Source organism: Choristoneura fumiferana, chromosome 2 (genome assembly GCF_025370935.1).
Source record: "Choristoneura fumiferana chromosome 2, NRCan_CFum_1, whole genome shotgun sequence".
NCBI lineage: Eukaryota > Metazoa > Arthropoda > Insecta > Lepidoptera > Tortricidae > Choristoneura > Choristoneura fumiferana.
In genome coordinates, this window is record NC_133473.1 from 10,935,835 (window position 1) to 10,960,397 (window position 24,563).

The window sequence follows — 24,563 nt, forward strand, 5'->3', positions numbered from 1 at the left end:
AAACTTTAGATGGTTAATAATATATAAAATTTGTAAAAGAATCTCTATCTATATCTCAATATAGTCATTATTCATCATTGGCATATCAATGTGCCTAATTTATTAATTATAATCGATAATAATGATCTTTGTATTTTGGTATCGGTACTATTTCTGTATACTAATTAATAATAACTAATGCCATAACTCGGAGTCATCTGCTCCTAATGTGTGCTCTGCAACAACATATTATGAGTACTCATTGTGCGTCCCTTCAACATTTTTTACTCAATATAAATGAGTATTGTCACCAAGGGCATGGTCACCTATAAAAAAATACCTTGGCATATTCATCACCCATTTCGGTCAAACTGACGAAAAAACGACAGTTACCTTATCCTTAATTACACACATAATGAAATGAACGTCGTAATCATGATCAAAGACTATTTTGCTTCACTCTTAGATTTATGAAAATATGGATAAAAGATTTTCGTTGATGTGTACCTCTAGAGTAACGCAGTGCAATTGCAATACTACGTAATGGTAACCGTTGAGCATGTACAGCGCCATCGCATCGTAATGTCGGAGCATCAGAATAATACAGTTGCGCTACCAATTAGCTCTACTTATGACTAGAAAAGTATTGAAACTTTGAACAAATTTGAAGGTCAACTCAAAATACAAATTATGATGACAAATTACTCAATCGTACTTAATTGTATTATATAAGGTTTTTTGCATGTTTTGTTTCAGCGACTTGCCACCTGTAGCAGTCGAAACTATTCAAATGCCGACCAAAGCACCGACCGGGGCTATTGAATTTCGGGATGATGTTGATTTAATAGAACAGGTATTGCGATTTAAAATATATTAAAGAATAATAAAGGGAACCACATAATACATAATATACAATTGCGTGTTTCAGTTAAGATATCGTAGGCGTTATCAAAGAAAAATAAAAGCTGGGCAAGCGGATGTTATTACTGTGCAGTACCTACTTTTTCATCACACTTCCTCGTCAATGATGTTAAATAATATTTCATGCCTGTATACTAAAGGACAATGGCCTCAATTGTTTTCTTTTCAAGGGAGTTTATTACTTTAGTTTAAAAGTAAGTACGTCATTTCAGACTAAAGAGGTTTCAGGTCAGCCAACGTTTTACTTACATCTTTAAAACTTAGCTATAACCAAATTTTACACCATAAATTTTTTACTTCTTAACTTCTTTTTTATATTTAATTTATATCAAATTGTTTTGCAATTATTTTAGTTCATATTTTTAGCGTGTCGGAATAATGAGGGCTATCGCGTATGAATTCGCCACTAGAGGCGCTAGTGTAGCGTGAGCGTGAGGTCTCCGAAATGTCAAATCTCATAGTTTTTGGGTGAGCTACGCGGGTTTATTTATAATTGAAATAATTTTGTGAATATTTTGCAATATCTGAAATTAATTATGGCAAATATGCGTTCCGGGCAATGAATGTCTGTGTTTTGAGACAGTTTTGTCTTCGGAACCTTTGTCCTCCCATTTTCCGAAAAAACGGGAACTATGCAACACTGTGGCATGCTCGATAATTTTATGGTACGGTTTTAAGGTGTATTAAATATGATTTTAATCTAAACTATGTTTTCACGCCCGTAATAACAGACTTTGAAAGCCATACTTAAAAACCTCACGCAACAGTGCGCCATCTAGTGAGACAAAAAACGACAGCCTCATTAGCTTTAAATTTATTAAATTTTTGTTACTTTTACGGTCATCCCGTAAAACCCATATCGAAAATACAAACTGAAATATAGATGCACAGAAAAACCAGCAAAATAAGACCAGAGCTGGAAATCGAACCCAGAATATTATTACGAAAGTGAGAAGGACGGTACGATACCAACTTCGATTTTAAAATTTTGTTGTAGCACCCTATATTGCCGGGTAGCCATTATTTTATTCAGTTTGTTTTCTTAGCACAAAATAATTTAATTTTTTGCGTTTTTTTTCTCGCAATGTGATGAAAATCATTGTGGGCGTCACGGGCCGTAAGGGGATTACAAACGTAATCGAGTAATCCCCTTCTTACGCCCCTTAGTGCACAATGTACTCAACAATATCACGATGTCCAGAGGGTGGTTATGTTAATTAAATAGATTTTAATTTTATACAGGATGCTAAGGATATTGCCATACACAGCTCCACTAAGCATACTCAGCCCCACACTGATAAACCTGCTACATCTTCCGACGACAGAGCGATTTATAAAGGCGTTGATTTTCTGCTGTCAGTATTACTTACAAGTAAGCAAAATTTGTTTTATAATGATTTTTCAGGTGATAAATAGTAATTAGATTAAGTTACAAGCAGTTTCTTTAGGTTGCAGATGAAATGGCAAAATCGTATTTTGGAACAAGAAACCAAAGTGAGAACTCCGTTTTGTGACATACTGGAAACTGAATTTCGGACCAATTTAAACGACTTGCGTGTTTTAGTGGCTAAGGAGTACTGTACTATGCTCATTGGTATGTAGAAATGTAACCAAGTAGGTAATTGCTAAGAGAATTAAAGTACCTACACTATCGTTTAATTGTAATCATTCTTTGAACAGGCGTGCTGACACTAGAAAGTATCACCACATGGGACCCGCGAAAAAAAGGCGTTCCCTGTCGGACAAGGATGCGCGTCTTTTCGAAACTATGTTGCGGATGTGTGTGCAGATTGTCTGGCTAGCATTAGGGCGAAAAGCTTTCAATCAAATAGGTACAGTCAAGTGTAAAAATATGAACTTATTCAAAGTTTAAAAAATAAGTATCACAGACTCTTATTCCTACGCAATAAGGCCGTAGGTACTCGTAACATTTAGTATTTATTTATGAATAGATACTTATTTTTGCACTTGACTGTACACAGAAACAAATTTATACCTAGGTACCTATAAACTATACCTCATTTTTTTAGCATTAGAATAAGGGTAAACAATCTTGACGAGCCTTTCTATTTATTTTACGTAACGTTTAAATAAAACAGTAACTATTAGGTACTTATGATACCAAAAGAATGTAAAATATCATATCCTTGCTAATTGTTCATATTTGCTTGGACTTATTTTTCAAAAGTGTTTTTGAGTATAAACACACTAATGTTAAAAAAAAGAAGTACAGTAATAGGATAAATAATTAGAGCTTGTTTAAGCTAGATGATGCGTGCCTCACTCAACCAAGTCTGTACATTATGACTATATATATTTTTCACCTATGATGAGTTCTGTGACGTTTCGAGTTTGACAGTTTTAGATGTACCAATTATCGAGTGAACTATCGATTTTTCTAAGAGTTATCAGTGCCAATTTTTGAGATGCATTATATTTAAAAAAATTATTTTCCAGTTTCCACCCACGGGCCACCGTTTTCTCGTTATCGCTCAAAATAATCCTAAACGAATTACAAACTCTCGACTCTGGGAGTTCAAAACAGTGTTTTTAGACCGTTTCGGCATTTTGACAAAAAATAACAACAAACTTAACGAGAAACAGTAACAAAGTCAACAATAACAGAATATGAACAATAACAAAATACAATGCTAAGAAAATGCAACGGACATCAACTCGCTCTCGTATTAAATAGTATAAGTGTCAGAGGGACCGCACGACACGAATTCGAGTTTCGAGTTTCGTAGTAGCTCTGCTGACGCATTCGTACTGACAAGCACTGGCCACAAAATGGCTGCGGCGCGTTCCAAATAGCCGCGTTTACAAAATCTTGCAAGTTTTGTTTAAGTAAAAATTTAAAATATCTTAGTGTGCATTGTTATTGAATAATGAACCGCGGCAATTGCCGATAATGTTGTGTTACATCACTACTCTGTTCCGTTTCACACATTGCGTCATTTAAGGGCAACACACACAGAGAGCGGGCGCGGGTCGGGTCGTGTCCGCCGCGGGAGCCGCGCGGCTCGTTGTATTCACACAGAGCGCGGTCGGACCCGCGACGGGCCCGCGGCGGCTATCAATGTTGCCAGTTTAGTGACTTTATCCCTAGAAGTGACGGCTTTTGCTTAAATCTTAGCGACCAAAAAAAAGTTTTGATTAAAAAAATGGTTTATCTGGCGACTTTTGGAGTACAAATGAAAACAGTTCTAGAACCAATAATAAGAATAAGAATAATTTTATTTTCTCAAACATGCTCGGAAATGTATGCGTTAATGTCACGAAAGAGACATGAAGATTCTCATTTATGGCTCCCTACCACCTCTCTACATAACTTCTTGGCCTAGGCCATGAAGTATGTATGAAAATCCATTATTGTCCGTTGCTCTAATTTTAATTTTACTTACTAACATTAAACTGACAAAGGAAAAATTACGAACAGCCAACCACACTACTCTATAAGCATTTGCGATACTGCGATGCGATGCCATGCGAAGTGATGGGATACGATGCGAAGTGATGCGATGCGATGCGAAGCGATGCCAAGCGATGCCAAGCGTTGCCAAGCGATGCCAAGCGATGCCAAGCGATGCCACGCGATGCCAAGCGATGCCAAGCGATGCCAACGATGCCAAGCGATGCCAAGCGATGCCAAGCTATGCCAAGCGATGCCAAGCGATGCCAAGCGATGCCAAGCGATGCCAAGCGATGCGAAGCGATGCGATGCGATGCGATGCGATGCGAAGCGAAGCGATGCGATGCGAAGCGAAGCGAAGCGATGCGATGCGATACGATACGAAGCGATGCGATGCGATGCGATGCGATGCGATGCGATGCGAAGCGATGTGAAGCGATGCGAAGCGATGCGAAGCGATGCGATGCGAAGCGATGCGAAGCGATGCGAGGCGATGCGAAGCGATGCGAGGCGATGCGAAGCGATGCGAGGCGATGCGAAGCGATGCGAGGCGATGCGAAGCGATGCGATGCGATGCGAAGCGATGCGAGCGATGCAAAGCGATGCGAGGCGATGCGAAGCGATGCGAAGCGATGCGAAGCGATGCGAAGCGATGCGAAGCGATGCAAGCGATGCGAAGCGATGCAATGCGATGACGAAGCGATGCAATGCGATGCGATGCGATACGATGCGATGCGATGCGATGCGAAGCGATGCGAAGCGATGCGAAGCGATGCGAAGCGATGCGAAGCGATGCGATGCGAAAGCGATGCGATGGATGGATGGATGGATGGATAGATGGATGAAATATTTCCTCACATTGTTTGAGAAAAGCACTATACAAGCCTCGGCCAGAACAGAGATTGCTGAACTCGCCCCTTACTTCATGGCTTCAGGCAATTATACAGTGCCGCGAGATATATGTGGTTAACAAAAAAGTAAAACCGACTCCAAAAAAAAAAAAAATAACAATAAATGGAACCGACTACAAAACCCTTCAAAATATTTTCCTAGGTGTACCTACTAGCTCGAAGTCGGTGCCTCAGCACGAGCCAGCATAAATAATTGAAATAAAAAAAAACGACACGCTCTTGGCCGGTTCTTGTTTATTACTTCATCACGTCTAAACCACTGAACCGATTTAGATGAAATTTGGTATACATATAGTTGTAGTCACAGAGATGGACATAGGATAGTTTAATCCCGAAAATTTGTATAGTTTCTGCGGGATACATTGTATACCGAATTTCATCTAAATCGGTTCAGCGATTTTGACGTGATGATGATGGCTGATGAAGTAATAAAGAAACAGACTTACAAACTTTCGCATTCATAATATTAGTGGGATAGGATTAAAAGTAAGTATTTTTTTTTTATATTAGTATGTTGTTCGACAGTCAACGTCATAAATAAGTGATCACTGTTTAGGTATAGGTACCTTGTCGCTTTCAGTCGTTACACAATTTCGTATGGCTTATCAAACATGACGTTAAAGTGCCAAGGTACAAAAGTGATCACTTATTTATTACGTTGAATGTACCTACACGATATGTCATTAATTAATTATAATATTTATCTAATTAGTTATCAACATTTTTTTTTCACGTAATCCAACCTTTCAGACCGCAGTGCCCTGTCACTACAGATTATTGTATTGTTACACAATTTACATAAGTATTCCAAATTTCAAGTCAATCTGACTACTGGAAGTGGTCAAAATATACTTGCAGAATTTGACTACAGACGGACAGACAGACAACGGGACATGTGAAACTAAATAAAAGGTTGTAAAAAGTAGCCTTTATGTTATTCCAGCTATCTACGTACCAAATTTCATTCAAATGCCGTTTTAGTGTGAAGGAGTAACAAACAAACAAACACACACACACACGCACACACACACACACACACACAACGCACACAAACTTTCGCATTTATAATATTTACTTATATATAGTACTTGTCAATTTAATTAGCTGTACATGGCTGACAATTATATTTTTATTAGAAAGTTAACAGTGTGGATTTTACTTTATTATTTAAATTTATGTAATGGTTAAGTTACAGAAATACGTTACTTTAACTTCCCTTAAAAAAAAGCCTGGGTGCCGGTAGCCCAGTAACACACTGTAGATAGGCAATGCTAATATATCAATACTGTGGAGTCAAAGTTATCGATACTATCAAAAATTCGATATATCGTTGCAACCCTATCTGTCAAAGGACGCGCGTGCGAAGGTAAAGCCATAAATCGCACGCGGCATCCTTTGACAGAGGCGGCGCGTGTCAAAGCGGCGGCGCGATACAAACACCGGCCATTTGCCGCTCGGCACGGCTGCCAAATTAGGGGTTTCCCCTCAAATTTAGGGGTAAATAACTGGGATGGGGTATTTTTAAGGATTGTTGGGAAGTTTTGCTTTTTATATTTATTTTGTATTTCTTCTATTTCACATTATTTCTTGATAAAAAAAATAAAAATACAAAATTATTGGGCCTGGGGTAACCCGATCTAGCCAGTCAAATTTGATGACTCAGCATGACCCAGCAGGATCGTGAGGTAGACGACTATTGTTCCATACCTGCTGGCTCGTGCTGAGTCACCGACTTCGAGCTTTCAAGGGTTTTGCGGTCGGTTCCATTTTTGTTATTTTTTTTGAGTCGGTTTTACTTTCTTCTTAAAAAAATATTTTTATACGTATTAACCTGTTGAACCTAATAAGATTTTGCATTACCTGCAGCAACGCATGCTAAAATGTGGTATAGTAGTTAGGTTATATTAACATATATATGTTTTATCCAATATAGCTTTCATCGAAATTAGCCTAGTGTGTATTTCTTTTCAGTCTGTTCCATATGGGTATCAATGAAAGGGCTCGAAAAATAGAATCTTCACACGAAAAAAAATCAAATCCATGTCGCTGCCATCACAAAAGCAAATTTAATCGTCTGGACCATAGTTCAAAAACGGAACCCGTATAGTTTCGCCATGTCTGTCTGTCTGTCTGTCCGTCCGCGGCTTTGCTCAGGGACTATCAATGCTAGAAAGCTGTAATTTTGCACGGATATATAATGAAAACTATCCCGACAAAATGATACTTGTACAATGAAAATTAAAAAAAAAAAAAAAAACATTTTTTTGGGTACCTACCTCCCATAGACGTAAAGTAGAGTTTTTGTGTATGTAAGTAAGCCGGTGGGTGGAAAATTAAAAAAAATCTGGATGGTAAGTATATCAAACTACAATCCTGCCTGATGTCATTATACGACATGTTGCTGTGTGTGTAATCATTCACTTCATTCTTGTGGCACTACCTATACTAACATGTTTTAGGGGGATTTCAATGAATTATAGCAATTTTAGGGGTTTTTAACTTAAGTTTTAGGGATAAATATTTTAGAGAGTTGGTAACTCTGCGCTCGGCCGCGCGCTGTTTGTGACGACGGGCGACGGGCGCGGGCCCGCGCACGACCGCGCCGCGCCCGCGTTCTGTGTGAAGGCGTCCATATACCGCCATGCAAATACGCCCGTCGCGGGCCGCGCACGACCCGCGCCGCTCTCTGTGTGTGTTGCCCTTTAAAGAAAAAAATATTTTTCAATCGTATTCGATGGATTTTATTTAATGAACACTGATATTGCTATATATTTAAAAAAGTACAGTTTTCTTTTTTTTTGATTATTTTGCTTCAAAATAGAAATAATTTTTAAAAAATATTTTGCGAACATAGTATGCGTAAATGCGTAATTCGGAAAATTTTCAAGTGTCACAGAACTCATCGTAGGCGAAAAATACAATAATTAGACAGCAAATTTTTACAATAACCGCCCGAGTCTAACGGGGAACGAAATCTCCGTTAGACTCAGGGGGTTATTGTAAGATTTGTTGTCTTACTAATCATAATGAACTGATTTAGTTGAGTGAGGCACGCGTCATCATAGCATAGACAAGCTCTACAGTAGTTTAAAAAAACCGGCCAAGTGCGAGTCGGACTAGCGCACGAAGGGCTCCTTACTAATCTATTTAACATTTTATAGACATTAGCAAAAACGGCAAAGAAATCACGTTTGTTGTATGGGAGCCCCTTAAAGATTTATTTTATTCTGTTTTTAGTATTTGTTGTTATAGCGGCCACAGTTATTCATAGTGAAAATTTCAACTGTCTAACTATCACGGTTCATGAGATACAGCCTGGTGATACACGGACGGACAGACAGCGCAGTCTTAGTAATAGAGTCCCGTTTTTACCCTTTGGGTACGGAACCCTAAAACACATAAAACACGCTATAATGGTAAACTGTCGGATTGATTATAACGTGAACTGCTAAGATAAAAAGATCACGCAAACTTTGAAGTGTCAATAAATACTAAAGAAGTCACACCTCAATTCTATTGACAGAATTGGAAGTCAACCGGCTATTTAAGTCAGAGATCTTTAATGCGGTGGAACACACGTTACATACCAATTACATAGCAAAAATGTCTAAAGAAGAAAGAGCTGTCCTGTTGGGATCATGTGTGCGACACGACAAGAAGCTAAACACGCGATCACCTCTGATGAACGAGGTCTTCTGTGACAGAGACATCGATTACCGTATGATGGGCCTCGGAGTCATCAAAGTGCAAAGGTATTTACAAATTCGATAGCCAGACAGCCAAGGGTTCCGGTTTAAATCCCCGGTTAGGGCTGATATTCGTACGAAAAATACAAATGTTTGCTTGCTCTCGAGTCTCTGGTGCTTAAAATATATTTAGTATGTTATTTACCTCTATATACGTATCGTTGCGTAATACTCATAGTACAAGCTTTGCTTAGTTTGAGATGTGGTCAAATAGGTTGGTTACAATAACGTGCACTGAATCTGAATTTTTGAACTGATTTTTTTTGGAACTCAAGTCTTTATTTTTTTCTGTGGCCTTAAATTGCCTGATTTCCTTCTCAGGACTACGCCTCGTATCCAATATATGTACAATGCGGTAGCCGGCCCTGAAGAGAAGCTAAACGAGCTGGGTATACCACTCGGAATAATCGGCAAGCCTCGCACAGCGTTCGACACCATGTTGAGACCTGTTCCTACTGCTGGTGACGGAAAATCAAAACCTTCTATGTAAGTTTATTGGTATCTTGTCACAATCACAAGAGGTTTTTCCGAACTGGTTTTCGATTATTTTTGACATTCATAAGTGCTTGTTATAGCCTAAATTGAATAAAAATATTTTGACTTTGACTTTTTTGAATCCTGATAAATCTGGTAGCATGGTGAACGGTTGTGTTGCTCTGAATATGAACTCTGGTTGAGTTCGAAACGCGTCGGTGTAGTGTGGTGGTGGTGATAGTTAGGTTTGTGTGAATTGTGTGTTCTTACAGTGTGGAGGCGGAGGAGCTGCATGAAGACATATTTGTTGCATAGCGTAGCTATCATAAGGTGCGGGCGGGGGTGCCGCGCACTGTTTTACCTAGCTTGTTAACTGGTTTAATCGTTAATTATCGCCGTTTAACAGGTCTTCTGCAAGTGGATACAGCACTAGAAGCAGCGTTGGTTCCATGAAGAATCGGTCAGCGGCCGCTCAAAAATTATATCCCGACATCACCTTACCAGCTAGGACTCCACATGAGTAAGTAATCAGACTTTCAGATTAAGGGGCTGTTTGACCATCCATTGATAAGTGTTAACTGACGGTTAAATGTGATGCCGTCTCCGTCTATTTGAACAAAACAAATAGAGACGGCATCACATTTAACCGTCAGTTAACACTAATCAATGGATGGTGAAACAGCCCCTAATATATCTTAAATTTCCCTATTAACAAAAAATAGTTCACCAAATGCTTTCTATACATTTTAGTATAAGTATGTTGGAAACAAATGCATACTTTGTATGTACTTACTCGCAAATGTTGTTACCTATATCTTGGCCTGTCCATCTAGATTCTGACGAATTCTTGTTATACGAGGAGTTCGTGATACCAAACTTTTATTAGTTTAAAATCATCATGTCAATCGCATTTCAGTCACGGTAGAGACGAGTTTTCTGTTTTTTTACACGATACTGACTCTATCATTGATTGACCCTTTTCCGGAACGCTATAATCTGGACATCTTTAAGGTAAAAGTGAACAGACACCTTCTAGGCAACGTGTACCATCTTAGGCCTCATCTTCACCTTCCATCCAGCGAGATTGAGGCCAAACGTAAGCCTATGAAAAAAATCTCACCTAATGAAAAGTGCAGATGAGAATACCTACTCTAGTCTTGAAGAGCCCTAGTTTGTATCTATACGGAATTATCTATTATTCTATTAGTGATTCTATTCCTACCAGTTACTAGAAGCGAACCGCTGCATACGGCCCAATGCAATACGGACTACGTAATCAAATCTATGACCATAGTAATATTTCTCACAGGGACCACTTTCCCCCTTCGTTCCCGAGCGAGCCAGAAATCCCACGGCCGTGCAGCGAGACCCAACGTCGTCGCTGGCAGAATCGCCTAAAGCGGTTAATGCATCCACAGTCTGCAGGTCACTAGTACAATATCAAAGGTTACAGAAGGTAAGTCAAGAGCGAAGTCGTGATGGCTTAAATGTGCCTAAAATGGTAACTGTCGCAGTACCGAAGATCATAATTTTAAACGGTGTGAGTGAGCAAACATTTGAACAATATTTCTTTGGCGAACAGTACACTGAACCTTGTATTTAAATGCTGTTCAACGATAAATGCTGTGAGGTGCTCTACCGCAGTTAGAAAGGTTAATTTTTATGACAACTGTTCTTCATCAGACACATCTTTCTACTGAACTTTTTCTGCTTTGATTATGAGCTCATTAGGTACATTTTATTTTACAAGTTTGCTAATAATTGTTATTTAGTTTAATCTGTTTTCCTTTACTAATATTTAACTAAGATCTTTAATGATTGCCTTGATGTTTTATTTAAAAAACACAATTTCTTGCGGGTTTGGAGTGGGAAAAGTGAACTTTACTACTCAAATCTAAAGTAGGTATCTGATCTAGTCTGATGTAAACTTGTGTGTAATTTGAACTTTGTCGCTTAACTGGAAAACTATTTAATGTATTTGAATTTTCCGTAATTTCTCTTAAAAATATTTTGAATTATGTTTTAAGAAAGTCTGTACCTATCTTCCCCGGCTTAGACCCATTAACTTCATAGTCGTAGAAACTGACTGGTAAATATATTTCTGAAATTGCTCCTAGTAAATTGATATCGATTTCCGTTGTGCCATATAATTTAATGTATTCCAAATCACTGCCTTACCAGGTGATAGGTAGGTAAGTTATAGAAATTTTAGTTCATAAGAATCGAGGACTTCGATTGGCGGGTGACAGGATAATTGCGGTTTCAATGTATGCTTCATCCAACCTGCTGTCTGAAGACAAGTCGGCGTCTGAAAATTACTATATATGCTGCTATATTACTCTTTTTTTCTAAGTAACTGTTTTCTAAAGATTTAAACAATGTACAGAAGTACAAAAATATGTTTTTATTTGAACTTCTTAATAATATGCTACCACGGCACATATTTTGGAAGGGTTGGATAAGTTCATATTTATACATTCGACTGTACCTATGAGTATTTATCCTTTGCAAATTTGACGACCGGATGGCCAAGTGGTTAGAGAACCTGACTGCGAAGCTTGAGGTCCCGGGTTCGATCCCCGGCCGAGGCTGATATTTGTATGTATAATATGTTTAATATGTATTTAAATATGTATTTATCTATAAAACTAAGCTAACCATAAAAATGACATTTTTAATACAAGCTTTTTTTGCTGACTGTACTTGCATTGTCACTCAAACTACATTTGCATACCAAATTTCAAGTCGATGCTATTAACCGTTGAAGAGTTCCGTCCTGCAAGGACGATCCTGGCCGAACTACCAGGATGTCACTACTAGATTATTATATTGTCACGCGATTTACATAAGTATACCAAATTTCAAGTCAAACTGTCTATACTGGAAGTTGGTCAAATTTAACTTACAAGATTTGATTACAGACCGACAACGGTGAAACTAAATAAAAAGCTTGTAATAAGTATGTTTATCCGTTGCCTAGTATCCATAGTACAAGCTTTGCTTAGTTTGGGACTAGGTCAATTGGTTTCAAGTGTCCCATGATATTTATTTGCAATCTGTTTAATTATGATATACGGTATAAATATATACATAAATATGGTTGCAATTTAAGTCAGTTAATATTTATAAGCTGAGCTATTTAACATACCTACCTTGAAATTAAATATATGTATATAAAAATCAAAAGCAGTAATATGTCGTCACTTGCAATCCCATTATAAAATAATAGACGGTTTAGATCAGAATTAAGTTTAAATTTTTATTTGATCTTTTATCGAGTTAACGAATGCGAGCAATATTATAACTAACAATATTTTGCACTTTAAAAATGAACCCTCTGCATCAAGTTAAATTTGACAAGGCTTAAAACGATCAAGCAGCGACAGAGTAATTATCCCAAAGGGGATTAGTGATTTAATTACAGTGGGATCGATCGTTTGTTTTTATTTCATATATATTTTTATAACAAGTTATTTTCGTGTTATTTAAAAATGTATTCTGTATGTGCCTCACTACAGAATTAAACTTTTAAAGGTTAAAGAAGTAAAATATTGATATGATTAAGATAAGAAACAACACGATATAGGGGTGTACCTAGGGGGTGTGTAACTTGCGAGGCTTATCGTGCGTTTGAGGCATTTATCATTATTTCCTTACTTACTTATCGTTATAAAGTGTTACAAATGCAGCTGACCTAAATGCATATTAATCCTGTTTGACCAATATGCGATCATAGAAAATCTCTATTTTCAATACCTGGGCCATTTTTTATTTTGTTGTCGTTTTTTTCTTTCATTTTGAGTTCCTCATTTTATACTAAATTTTCAGTTTAGTTACGAAATTTCCATACAATTTTGTGTAACTCAATGGAACAATTTGTAGGACATATTGTGAAATTGGCCTTACCATAGTCAGAATAAGCAACTTTACCAATCCACCAAATTGCATTGAAATCTGAGAAAAAAATATATCGACAAAAAATAAAAAATGGCCCACCTAGTGCTGCAGAAATTACAAAAAGCTGAGGTTTCTGTACAATTTTAGGTACATACTACATACATACTTAATGGAAACTTACGTCGTATGTTTGTATCTAAAATCGTTTGTCTTACCACAGAATACTTGATAGTACAGTCGAGTTCTATTTAGTTTAGAGCAAAATTTAATCAAAAATATGTGAACACGACTCTAGTCTAGTGTTAACGGCGTAAAAGCCTGTTCAGGTATGTTTGATTGAATTTTTGCTCAGACGTATGAACTAGACTGTACAAGTACAGACGAGTCACTCTCCAAATACATTTAAATAATTAGGGACTCTTGCTACGATATAACATTTAAAGTGCAATTCCGGTCCCATAGCGCTTTGCTTTCAGTCATATTAACTTACAAGTTGCCTCTCTTTCTATCGCGTTTCTTATCTTTTCTGACTATGATAGGGGCTGTCTTCTCTTGAAAATAATATCATAAATCTGAAAATAAATCTGTTTTTTTCATTATAAGTCACTAGCTCTTACCAGCGGCTTCGCACACCATAAATCATTAGGTCTAGCAATTTTATTGAATTTTCGGGATATCACCAAAATACGCATGGGAATTCACAAAAAATTATAAAAAATCTGCACTCACTTTCATGATTGAAGCTTTGAAATCCCCGTGGGAATTCCCGGATAAAAAGCAGCCTATGTGTTATTCGTTAGTCGTTACGTTAGTTTGGATGACAATGCAAGTACATTTTGCAAAAGAAAGCGTGAATTAATAATTAACAACATGCTAAGTGAAAACTAAACGTAACAAGTATACCTACTCTACCCAAAATAAAATAGGGGCTGCGGTGTTTCATTGGTAAAACGAAAAAACTACTCTATTGAAAATGGTTTTATTAAATACATACGACATATTAAATAACACAAAAATTAAAGCGTATCTTTATTTAGTTTTACGAATAAAACTCATGGGCCATATGAGTTTATTAAGCCTTATTTTCTGTTGATTAGTAGGTATACCAATATCTAGCAATTTTCTCTCTAAGGCAACATTTTTGCCTGTCGCGGCTAATGACTTACGAAGGTTATCCGTTTTACGTAATATTATTAAAAGTTCATAGGTATGTTGATATATGTATAATATTATTTGTGATATGTTATGATGGGCCGAGGGCTCTTTGAAGGCGCCTGGCGGACCGTGAGGCTCACTCACCCGGCGTACGTTGATGTTCTGGAAACTTGAACGGGTAACTTTATTTGAAGCTCACCGCCCGCCAAGCGCTTTGCTATCTGGTTATCATGACGTTATTATTATTGCTGAATATTTGGACATCGATTGTGTACAGTCCCTGCATTAGTATCTGCACCGCGAAGAGTGCAAAAATATTTGACACGTACTATTCCACGGCCCTAGAAATAGAGTGAGTATTTATGGACGCTTTCTTGTGTCAGATATGGTGATGGTGACTGTACTGTACGAATAACGTTCGGTATGACCCGCATCTTTTTTGAGCCTGTATCAAACAAGTGGTTCATGGCTATCGCTCTATGATGCGTCTTTTCAAATGATTCTCAACTTTCACAAGCGTCAGATTTGGCGATCGTAAAAAGCTCGGGACTCAGAAAATCAAGAACAAAATTAATATAGATAGCTATGCAATGCATTTATACCTAGTGCTATCCACGAAGACGCGTGATTTTGTCAAAATTAGACATGACATTGTAATATGAACCACGGCACGCGTCATCGTGAATGGCACAAACTATATCTTCAGATACAGTAAGTAATAACTTTTTGATTTGTTTCATTCAAGTTATAGAAGTACCTAGGTTCATAGCTGTGAACGTTTTTGAGTGCACGCAGTACTGGGCAGCTGTGACCGCACGTTTCGGCCGCGCAGCGGTGTGTGCTATCGACGTGTGTATCCTGTTCACTGGCCATGGCCGCAGCTCACGCCTCGGGCCAAATACGTGCATGGCTCACCAAAAAGTTATACAATTCCGTCAAAGATTAAAAAACGGAATCGTCGGTATGGGAACACCATTTGTTTTCTTTAGCTAATCCTACTAATAATATAAATACGAAAGTTTGTGCGTGCGTGCGTGTGCATGTTTGTTACTTCTTCAGGCTAAAATTGCTGAGCAGGTTTGGATGACATTTGGTATATATAGCTGACGTCTGTTTTTGTTTCGATATGCCCACGGGATCTATGTAAAATCCTAACATGTTGATCGCTAAGTCTAGAAACTTATTTTTAGGGTTCCGTACCCAAAGGGTGCCAACGGGACCCTATTACTGAGACTCCGCTGTCTGTCTGTATGTCTGTCTGTATGTCTGTCTGTCTGTCCGTCTGTCACAGGGCTCTATCTCATAAGCCGTAAAAGTTAGACACTTGAAATTTTCACAAATTATGTATTACTGTGGCCGCTATATACGCTATATATATACAACAAATACTAAAAATTGATTAAAGGGGGTCGTCATACAAGAAACGTGTTTTTTTCAGCGTTTTTTGGTTGCTAGACGTTATTAGCCGTTGCTAAGGCGACCGAGTCGCCTAGCAACGACTAGCTATTTCGGTTGAATATTTACCTTTTAAGTTTGCGATTTTAATGATGTTTTATAAAAGCTTCGATAATATAATATAGTGACTGTCTGATTGTGTGGTTTACTCGTTTTTGTGTAAAATTAATAAAGCAATTTATGAACCACAAACCTCAATGAAGCCAACTTTGATACAGCGCTCGCCAAATCCACACCATATAATCACTATGTTTACCTATTGTTTTTTACACTAAAAAAGTCATACTAAGTATTTAACTCTATTTACAAGGTTTATAATACAGTTTAAAATTTATTCACACTAGTTTACTGAACTATATTTTGTTTTTAAAACATTGTACGGAGTTGCGGAACCCTTCATGCGCGAGTCGCTCGTACTCGCACTTGACCGATTTTTTACGGGTATTGTTAGACAGGGTAAATGATGACGATAATATAAATTTTCATTGGAATTTAGTGAAACCTCGGAATTTCAATTGGACTGCCACGTAATGGTTCACGGGAGCGATCTGCGTAAAGTCTAGTGTTTGATAAATAGTTTTGTTATCTGTGAGTTTTCTCATGTTCTACAAAATATTTGGCTAAAAAATAATAAGAATTAAATGTCTAAAGGGGGTGCTTTCATCAAAAAGTGGTAAAATTCGGACCAACCACATTATCAATAAATTGAAATCCACGTCTCTGCCGTAATGCAACAATGTGACGAGTATTTAAAATACTTTGGGTGGTCAATTCTGCATACTTTTGCTCTGGTCAGATTCTATCGAAGCGTACCCTTTACTTTCCGGGATCGAATTATACGAGTCACCTTAGAACGGTTACTTTAAAACATTCAGTAAAAAATCCCTGCGTGCGAGACGAGACTGGCGCTTGAGTACAACGAAAATAAAAAGTCCAAGACTGGAACAATGCTGCGTCTGGCCTCAACAAATAGTAGCTTGCTTGACCTTGCTCCAACAATACTAGGTATTCACCGTGTGGCCGTGTCATAGCCAGAGCCGTCTGGGACTCTCAGAGACTCGCATGTCTCCAACCAATTACGGGTGTATTCGGTCTAGTGAACCAGTTGTTCTTGTCAATCGAAGAAGCAGTTACTAGTAAAGATGCCCGTTGTTATTGAAATGTCAGTGCTTAAAGAGCTTGAAAAGCATCCCGAGATAGCATTTGAAGACATCACAAAGTTGAGGGAATGGATTAGGAGCCAGCCGCATTTACCCCATGAATATATCACTGGTTAGTAGAAATAAGATATTTAAGTGCTCTAAGCAACATATCAGCCCTAAACTGTTATAGCATTCAGTCTTGAACGTAAATAAGCGTTTTGCTCAGTTTCTCTCTGTGTCTGGACTGGCACGCATATAAGCAGAAAGCGAACTTTTAGTATCTACTCTTGACAATGACTTAAATACAGTACTTACTAGGAAGTAATAAGTATTTGAATTATCTTTTGATATCTAATCGACGTCATTTTTATCTAATCCGCACCAAAAGTTCGCTTCCTATAAGTTCATATCATAGAGAACCTTTTGCGCGTCAGTGCCCTGACCGCAAAGGTCAGTTCATTATAACGTTGTTTGTTGTAATGGGTTGGTGCTATGAACCACTATGAAAACCTATATGCGGTTGCTTGTATGCGTTTTAAACACTGAGTGAAATTCATACCTGGCGGAAGTTTGAAAAAGACAAGTAGGTAGTGAATGCGTTAATTATTATTACGGTCAACAGAATTTCTAAACTATTCATCTATATTTTTCTAGATCTGGATATAATCTTAGCATATCATAGCTGTGAACGAAATATGAACAACACGAAAAAGGTTATTGATTGCAATTTTACATTGAGAACGTTATTCTCATTTTACCAAGACAGAAAAGTTAATACAGCAGTAGAAAATGCTTTGCGAACTTGGTTAGTAATAAATAGCAATTGTCACGAAATTTCAATGGTTATTGAAACTTATATACAATTATTTAATCATTTTTGTCAATCGTAGGCTAATAACCCCGTTGAAAACCAAGTCTATAAAAGAAGACCGAGCTATTTATTGCCAATTATTAGACGCCGACACCAGCAAATTTGTTTACAGCGACGTAGTGAGGTAAGTGCCAATTGTGAACGATTACTCGCCTACCTAGCCTCTCATCCTACCGAAAGTTTGTAAGTCTGTTTGTTTGTTACCCCATCACGTCTAAACCGCTGAACCGATTTAGATGAAATTCGGTGTACAGATAGGAGTCCCGGGGAAGGACGTAAAATAGTTTTTATCGTAGAAAATTGCATAGTTCCCGCGGGAAGCGATAAACGAATTCTACGCGGATGGAGTCACGGGCATCAGCTAGTTTTCAATATGCAATTTTACCCTTACTTTATTCAATTATACTTTTCCTTTTTTTACTTATTATTTTATTTTATTTTCCACTTCTAGAGCTTTTGTAATGATAGTGGATCTGTGGCAACTAGAAGAGGGCACAGCGCCGGGCGTCGTGGTAATCGTGAATATGGACCGGGTGTCGCCGGGGCACTTGTACAAAATTGATCTGGTAGTCGCACAACAATTTTTCTATTTTTTACAGGTAATTTACAAATAAAATTAATCTTTACTATCCAAAAGAAAATAGGAGCCACGGAGTATCATTGGTAAAACGAAAATACTAATAAATAGTATATAATTCCTTAAAAAATGATGTATTAATACTTAATTGCACAATACTCATTTTTTATCCAATCAGGTGGTAGGACCTTGTACAAGGTCCGCTCGGATTGCTACCACCATCTTGCTCGCTAATCCTGCCGTGAAGCAGCAGTGCTTGCGCTGTTGTGTTTCGGCGTGGAGAGTAAAGGGCAACACACACAGAGAGCGGGCGCGGGTCGTGCGCGGGCCCGCGACGGGCGTATTTGCATGGCGGTATATGGACGCCTTCACACAGAACGCGGGCGCGGGCGCGGGTCGTGCGCGGGCCGCGCCGTCGCCCGTCGTCACAAACAGCACGAGCCGAGCGCAGTGTTACCAACTCTCAAAAATATTTATCCCTAAAGCTTAAGTTAAAAACCTCTAAAACTCGTTTTTAATGAAAATGTTTACTTTAAATTTGAATATTTCGCAAAAAAAATACTGAATCGAAAAATCGTCTTAGTAACCCCCTAATGCTTTTAATTTAAAAGACCCTACACTAAGGTAAGGGTTTTTTTTTCTATGGGAGGTACCCAAAAAAATTTTTTTTTTAATTTTTCATTGTACCATTTTGTTGGGATAGTTTTCATAATAAGTATATCTATGTTAAATTACAGCTTTGAAGCATTGATAGTCCCTGAGCAAAGCCGCGGACGGACAGACAGACAGACAGACATGGCGTAACTATAAAAATGGCAAAAACGGAACCCTAAAAACCGTATTCATGCGCAGTAGCTAGTTCATTTAGGCAAGAATAAAATTTATTTATTTTATTTTTTTAATTAATTGGTAGGTACTACAGAAAAATCTGTTATTTTTTCCATTGACTAGTATAAGCTTATTCCTGTCTATAAAAAAAAAACAGCCACTTTTAAAAATTTCATCCATCGCCCATCATTACATAAATTGGATTTAATTAAGTAAGTAGGTAAATAAAGTTTGACCTTGGTGCGCAAGCGCGTTTGTCGTTTTCCACATATATCTCGCGGCACTGTATAATTCTGTGTCGAGTTGAGAAAAATGTCGTATCTATTATTGGTTCTAGAACTGTTTTAATTTGTACTCCAAAAGTCGCCAGATACCTAAACCATTTCTGTCGTCAAAACTTTTTTGCGGTCGCTAAGATTTAAGCAAAAGTCGTCACTTCTAGGGACTAAGTCACTAAACTGGCAACATTGATAGCCGCCGCGGGCCCGTCGCGGGTCCGACCCGCTCTCTGTGTGAATACAACGAACCGCGCGGCTCCCGCGGCGGACACGACCCGACCCGCGCACGCTTTCTGTGTGTGTTGCCCTTAAGACAGCCGGTGAAATTACTGGCACTTGTGGTATCCCATCTTAGGCCTCTAGGTTGGCAACGCATCTACAATACCCCTGGTGTTGCAGATGTTTATGGGCGGTGGTGATCTCTTACCGTCAGGAGACCTACTTGCTCGTTGCCATCCAGTCGAATAAAAAAAAACAAATATTTAATGTATTCAGATAAAAATGCAAAAATATTTTTTCACCTCAGCACCTCAAACAGGCAGGTTTTGCTATGAGAAATCAGTGAGCAAAATCGCATTTTGCTCACTCCGTGAGACAAAGTAACTTTTTAATTTTTTTTTTAAATGCTGGGTACAGTGTTGGGTCTACTCACTAAATTCCAAATATTTGAACTTTACTTTGATCTGTCATTTCACTTCAACACGAAAAAAGCGAGAGATAGGATCAAATGTGTTGATTACAATCTTAAATTAAATTTTTGGTATTATAAATATAAATTACATGACAACGAAATATTTCCAAAATGTAAATTTTACCGATCTTTTAATAAAGTATGCAACCTCGTTGCACGAAAGCCGCTTCTCTTGTTTTTTTTTTATAAAAAGAATTCCGTATATCCTCTACAGTTGGAATAAATATTTGTTAAATTGTATGAATTTTTAACAAATCTATTTAATGTTTATGTAATATAAATCTTAGTAAAATTCATATATAAAGTTAATAGCATTTATAATAAATTATACGTTATTGTCCAACCTTTTTAATGACCCATGACGCTTTTGCAGTATTAAAAAAGTGTGACATTAGTACAAGATCAAATTACAATGCATGTATTGAGTATGAGATTTGTATTGTATACCTACTGGACACTTTGTTATGGTTTTAAATGTGATTATGATGTTTGTTTCTTAATAATCGGATTCTATTTAAAAAAATGTGTTTGTTTGTAAACAGGTAGGTATAATGTAGTTTTATTCTTATGTTACATTTAAATTATGTTCTCGCTGCTGAGGTGAAAAATTGTATGTGTCACACGAGAGCAAAGTTTTTTTGCATCTCGTATATAATTAAGAATCCCTTGCTGTTCTCAGGATTCTAACCTAGAATCACTCGCTGACGCTCGTGATTCAATTATAGAATCCTTCGCTTACTCGGGATTCAAAATCAACACTCGCAACAAAAAACAACTTTGCTCTCTTGTTGCACAAATAACTATTAATTTCATTTTACAGATGAAACTCAAGTGGCTCTTATTTTCTTTTCACTAGGATTTAGTCATATAATTTTTTGTTAATATTTTGTGCAATAGGAATTCTGAATATCTTGTTCAATTAGGAACTGCATTTGGAATAGATAATTAATAATTACCTATATTCCTTTGTATTTACTGTGTAGGTAAGCTGTTCTGTTTTTTTTTCATACCTATTTTGTGTTTCAGGAGGCTATGTTCGTTCGACTCAAAGAGTTCCATTTTATTAATGCACCGAGTTTCATCGACCGTCTGCTATTTATGGTCAAACCATTTATGAAGGAGGATTTGTTGCACAAACTTAAAGTTCACACTGTCGGCTCTAATACTCTGGATGAGTACATTGATACGACCGAATTTTTCAAGGAGGTGGCTGAAATAAGTTCCGAAGGTGAAAGAGGTATCAAGTTAAGATAATTGTAATTGTGTTAAACAAATGAATGTTGTTTTTTTTTGTCCGAATGGGTAAACAGAAATGGAATCGCTTTTATCTGTCACATTAAATTTATCAACGACTCAACGAGTAATGAAAGCTCTTAGTGTTGTTAAAAATACATGAACATGATATACCCCATTCACGGTTTTTTTTCAGATATTATGTGGAATAGACTCAAAGAGAATACAAAATATTTCGAAGAGGAATCTAAGAAGAGAGTGGACGAAACCAAACGACTCGACAAATCGGTGTCAATGGGCAATATCTTTAGCGGCATGGAAGAAACTTTCAGGAGTTTAGAAATCGATTAGCGTTTAAGATGTCGTTGAATTGATGTCGTGTTTAAAATAATGTTAAAGTACCTACGCTTTTATTAGAACAATAAATGTTTTCGCTCATGTCAAACTTAACGTCTAAGTTTACTTGCCTGTATAATTTTATAGTAAGGGGGAATAAGTTGAAAATAAAATGCGTAAAAGTAGGACACATACTGTAAGATGATATTTTAGTTAAAGTGATATTCAGGAATCAAAAACAAATTTGACCACCGCGTCGAGTGTTTCTGCAACCGAGTTTAGACTGTCTATTCAAAGCGAACTCGCTACTGATGGATCTTGCCGATTCATCAACGGCATTTAAGGTACATTGTTACTGAATAAACATCCGAATGGAATGGACACAAACGATCCCATCAGCATTCACAAACTCTCCGCAAATTGCATATAAACACTGTACTTATGATGCTTCATTTGTGGTTTCACTATATTAAGTGAAATAGGAGGATTGCAATCGGATATAAATAAACACGTAATACGAAAATTTAAGTCAAACCGGCTACTGAATGCGAGTAAGTAATATTTTTAGATTTCAGTGAAACGCTAATGTAGTTCTCGCTAAAAATACGCCAAGTGCGAGTTGAACTCGGGCACCAGGGGTTTCGTACATATTTGTAGGTACCTACCTACCTATATATAAATATCAGTGTTAGCAGAGCCGCCTTCCCTAAGCAAAATATAGGCAGTGTATGATCTCTGAGCACTTTAGATGGTTACCGACATAGACAGAGAGACAAATAATTATGATTTTCAAATATTTTTTTTGGTTGTGCTATCAGAGCTACCTTAAATTTTATACCAAGTTCCAATTTTCTAATACAACTGGAAGTACCCTATTGGTTTTGGATCCCCGGAAATTAACATAGAAACTTATTTTTTCATAACTGTATCTTTTGATGGCGCATGGCGTTGACTTAGAAGTTTGATTTTTTTCATTGCTCCAAAGGGTAGCAAACCTGGGTACAGTCACCAGCACCAATATCTGACACAACAAGCGTGCATGAATATCTGATACGACTTTATTTCTAGGGCCGGAAGGACCGCGTGTCACATATTTTTGCACGCTCTGCTGTGGCAGATATTAATGCTGGTGACTGAACGTACATATTTGATTTTAATTTCAGTTTATCACCACACGTTCTTAATATAAAGGTCTGGACTGACGGACAGACAGACGGGCAACAGAGTGATCCTATAAGGGTTTGGTTTTGCTAACTGAGGTATGGAAATAAATTAAAATAAATTAATTAAATCTCAATAAAGCAGAATAACATATCACGAAATATCTTCAAAACGATGATACAGGTATGATAAGTATGGAAGTAAAAAGCTGATATTTCATGGAGAAGGAATGGCGATCAATGCGGATGCATAAAATGAGACCCGCAGGGCTCCATTTTGTTGCAAATTTGAATACCTAGCCATAAAGTTGGAGGTAAATTTACATTTCCCTCCTGTCTTTTAGTATGCTTTTAGTGTATCTTTTTCAAATGTTGATAAAGATAGATTTGACATTCTGGAAACAAATTAATTAGAGAAAATGTGTAAAGAAGAGGTAATGAAATTAATGATTTTAATACAGAAATTTAATCTGAAATCCACAACGCAATCTTTGAATCTCCACGATTGCTCTGTTTTATCATCAAAGTATTTACGGAAAGAAAACTTAATTTTTCACTAATTTTTATCATGATGTAGTGGTGGTGTAGCGGTATAGCACGCGGTACGGAATACCGAGGACCTGGGTTCGATTCCCAGTGCTGGTCTTATTTTTCTGGTTTTTCTGTGCATCTATATTTCAGTTTGTATTTTCAATTTAGGTTTTACGGGATGACCGTAAAACTAAAAATTTGGAATTGAAATAAAAAATACAAAAAAGATTCCAAAAATCAATCTTAGACGACCAGATGGCCTAGTGGTTAGAGAACCTGACTACGAAGCTTAAGGTCCCGGGTTCGATTCCCGTGTCGGGGCAGATATTTGTATGAAAAATACGAATGTTTGTTCTCGGGTCTTGGGTGTTTAATATGTATTTAAGTATGTGTCTATCTATATAATTATATTTATCCGTTGCTTAGTACCCATAACACAAGCTTTGCTAAGCTTACTTTGGGACTAGGTCAATTGGTGTGAATTGTCCCGTGATATTTATTTATTTATTATTAATCTAAATTTTTATCATGTTTAAGTTAGTAGAAACGCCTTCTACGCTGAAAGGAAGTAATACTACTAGTACTATTTTCCAAGGCGTATAAGTTTCACAGGAGGCCACATTTTGTATTAGTCAAGGACCCATGTATCAGAATCATCATCAGTCATATCTGCCACACATTGGTTGAAGACTATTTGCCTTGTTAAAATACAATAAACTTTAATAGGCGATGTAAGCATGCACTGACAATATTGCAAGCAGGGTATGAAACCTAAGAACTCTAGCACGACGCGTCATTGACGGCAGTTCGTGGTAGATGACATAGAGGAAATTGCTTCCTTGCAACGCGATGCCGGTATCTCGGGTGGCCGGTCCGAGTGCAAGAGCAGAGCGGCAGCCACGACGTATGCCATTAAAAACTTAAAACAAAGCGTTCATTACAATATATCCATGATTAGAGATTGTC

The 24,563-nt window shown here is 37.4% G+C and overlaps 2 protein-coding genes across 3 annotated transcripts; both read left to right on the top strand.

Annotated features, from left to right (window-relative positions):
* The first annotated feature begins 2,592 nt into the window (after window positions 1–2,592).
* Window positions 2,593–11,263, top strand: LOC141443242 (uncharacterized). Its single transcript, XM_074108454.1, has 5 exons — window positions 2,593–2,732; window positions 8,747–8,975; window positions 9,291–9,455; window positions 9,850–9,963; window positions 10,753–11,263. Exons 1-5 carry the CDS (start codon window positions 2,609–2,611, stop codon window positions 10,874–10,876), a joined length of 756 nt encoding a protein of 251 aa, XP_073964555.1. The 5' UTR covers window positions 2,593–2,608; the 3' UTR covers window positions 10,877–11,263.
* A 5,664-nt stretch (window positions 11,264–16,927) lies between these two features.
* Window positions 16,928–22,032, top strand: LOC141443250 (alpha-tocopherol transfer protein-like). 2 transcript variants are annotated; one of them, XM_074108467.1, is made up of 6 exons: window positions 16,928–17,222; window positions 17,747–17,897; window positions 17,983–18,087; window positions 18,415–18,529; window positions 21,364–21,574; window positions 21,767–22,032. In XM_074108467.1, exons 1-6 carry the CDS (start codon window positions 17,093–17,095, stop codon window positions 21,919–21,921), a joined length of 867 nt encoding a protein of 288 aa, XP_073964568.1. In that variant the 5' UTR covers window positions 16,928–17,092; the 3' UTR covers window positions 21,922–22,032. The 2 variants fall into 2 exon arrangements, with proteins under 2 accessions (XP_073964568.1, XP_073964562.1); XM_074108461.1 differs by having other exon boundaries at window positions 16,935–17,222; window positions 18,415–18,562.
* The last annotated feature ends 2,531 nt before the right edge of the window (window positions 22,033–24,563 follow it).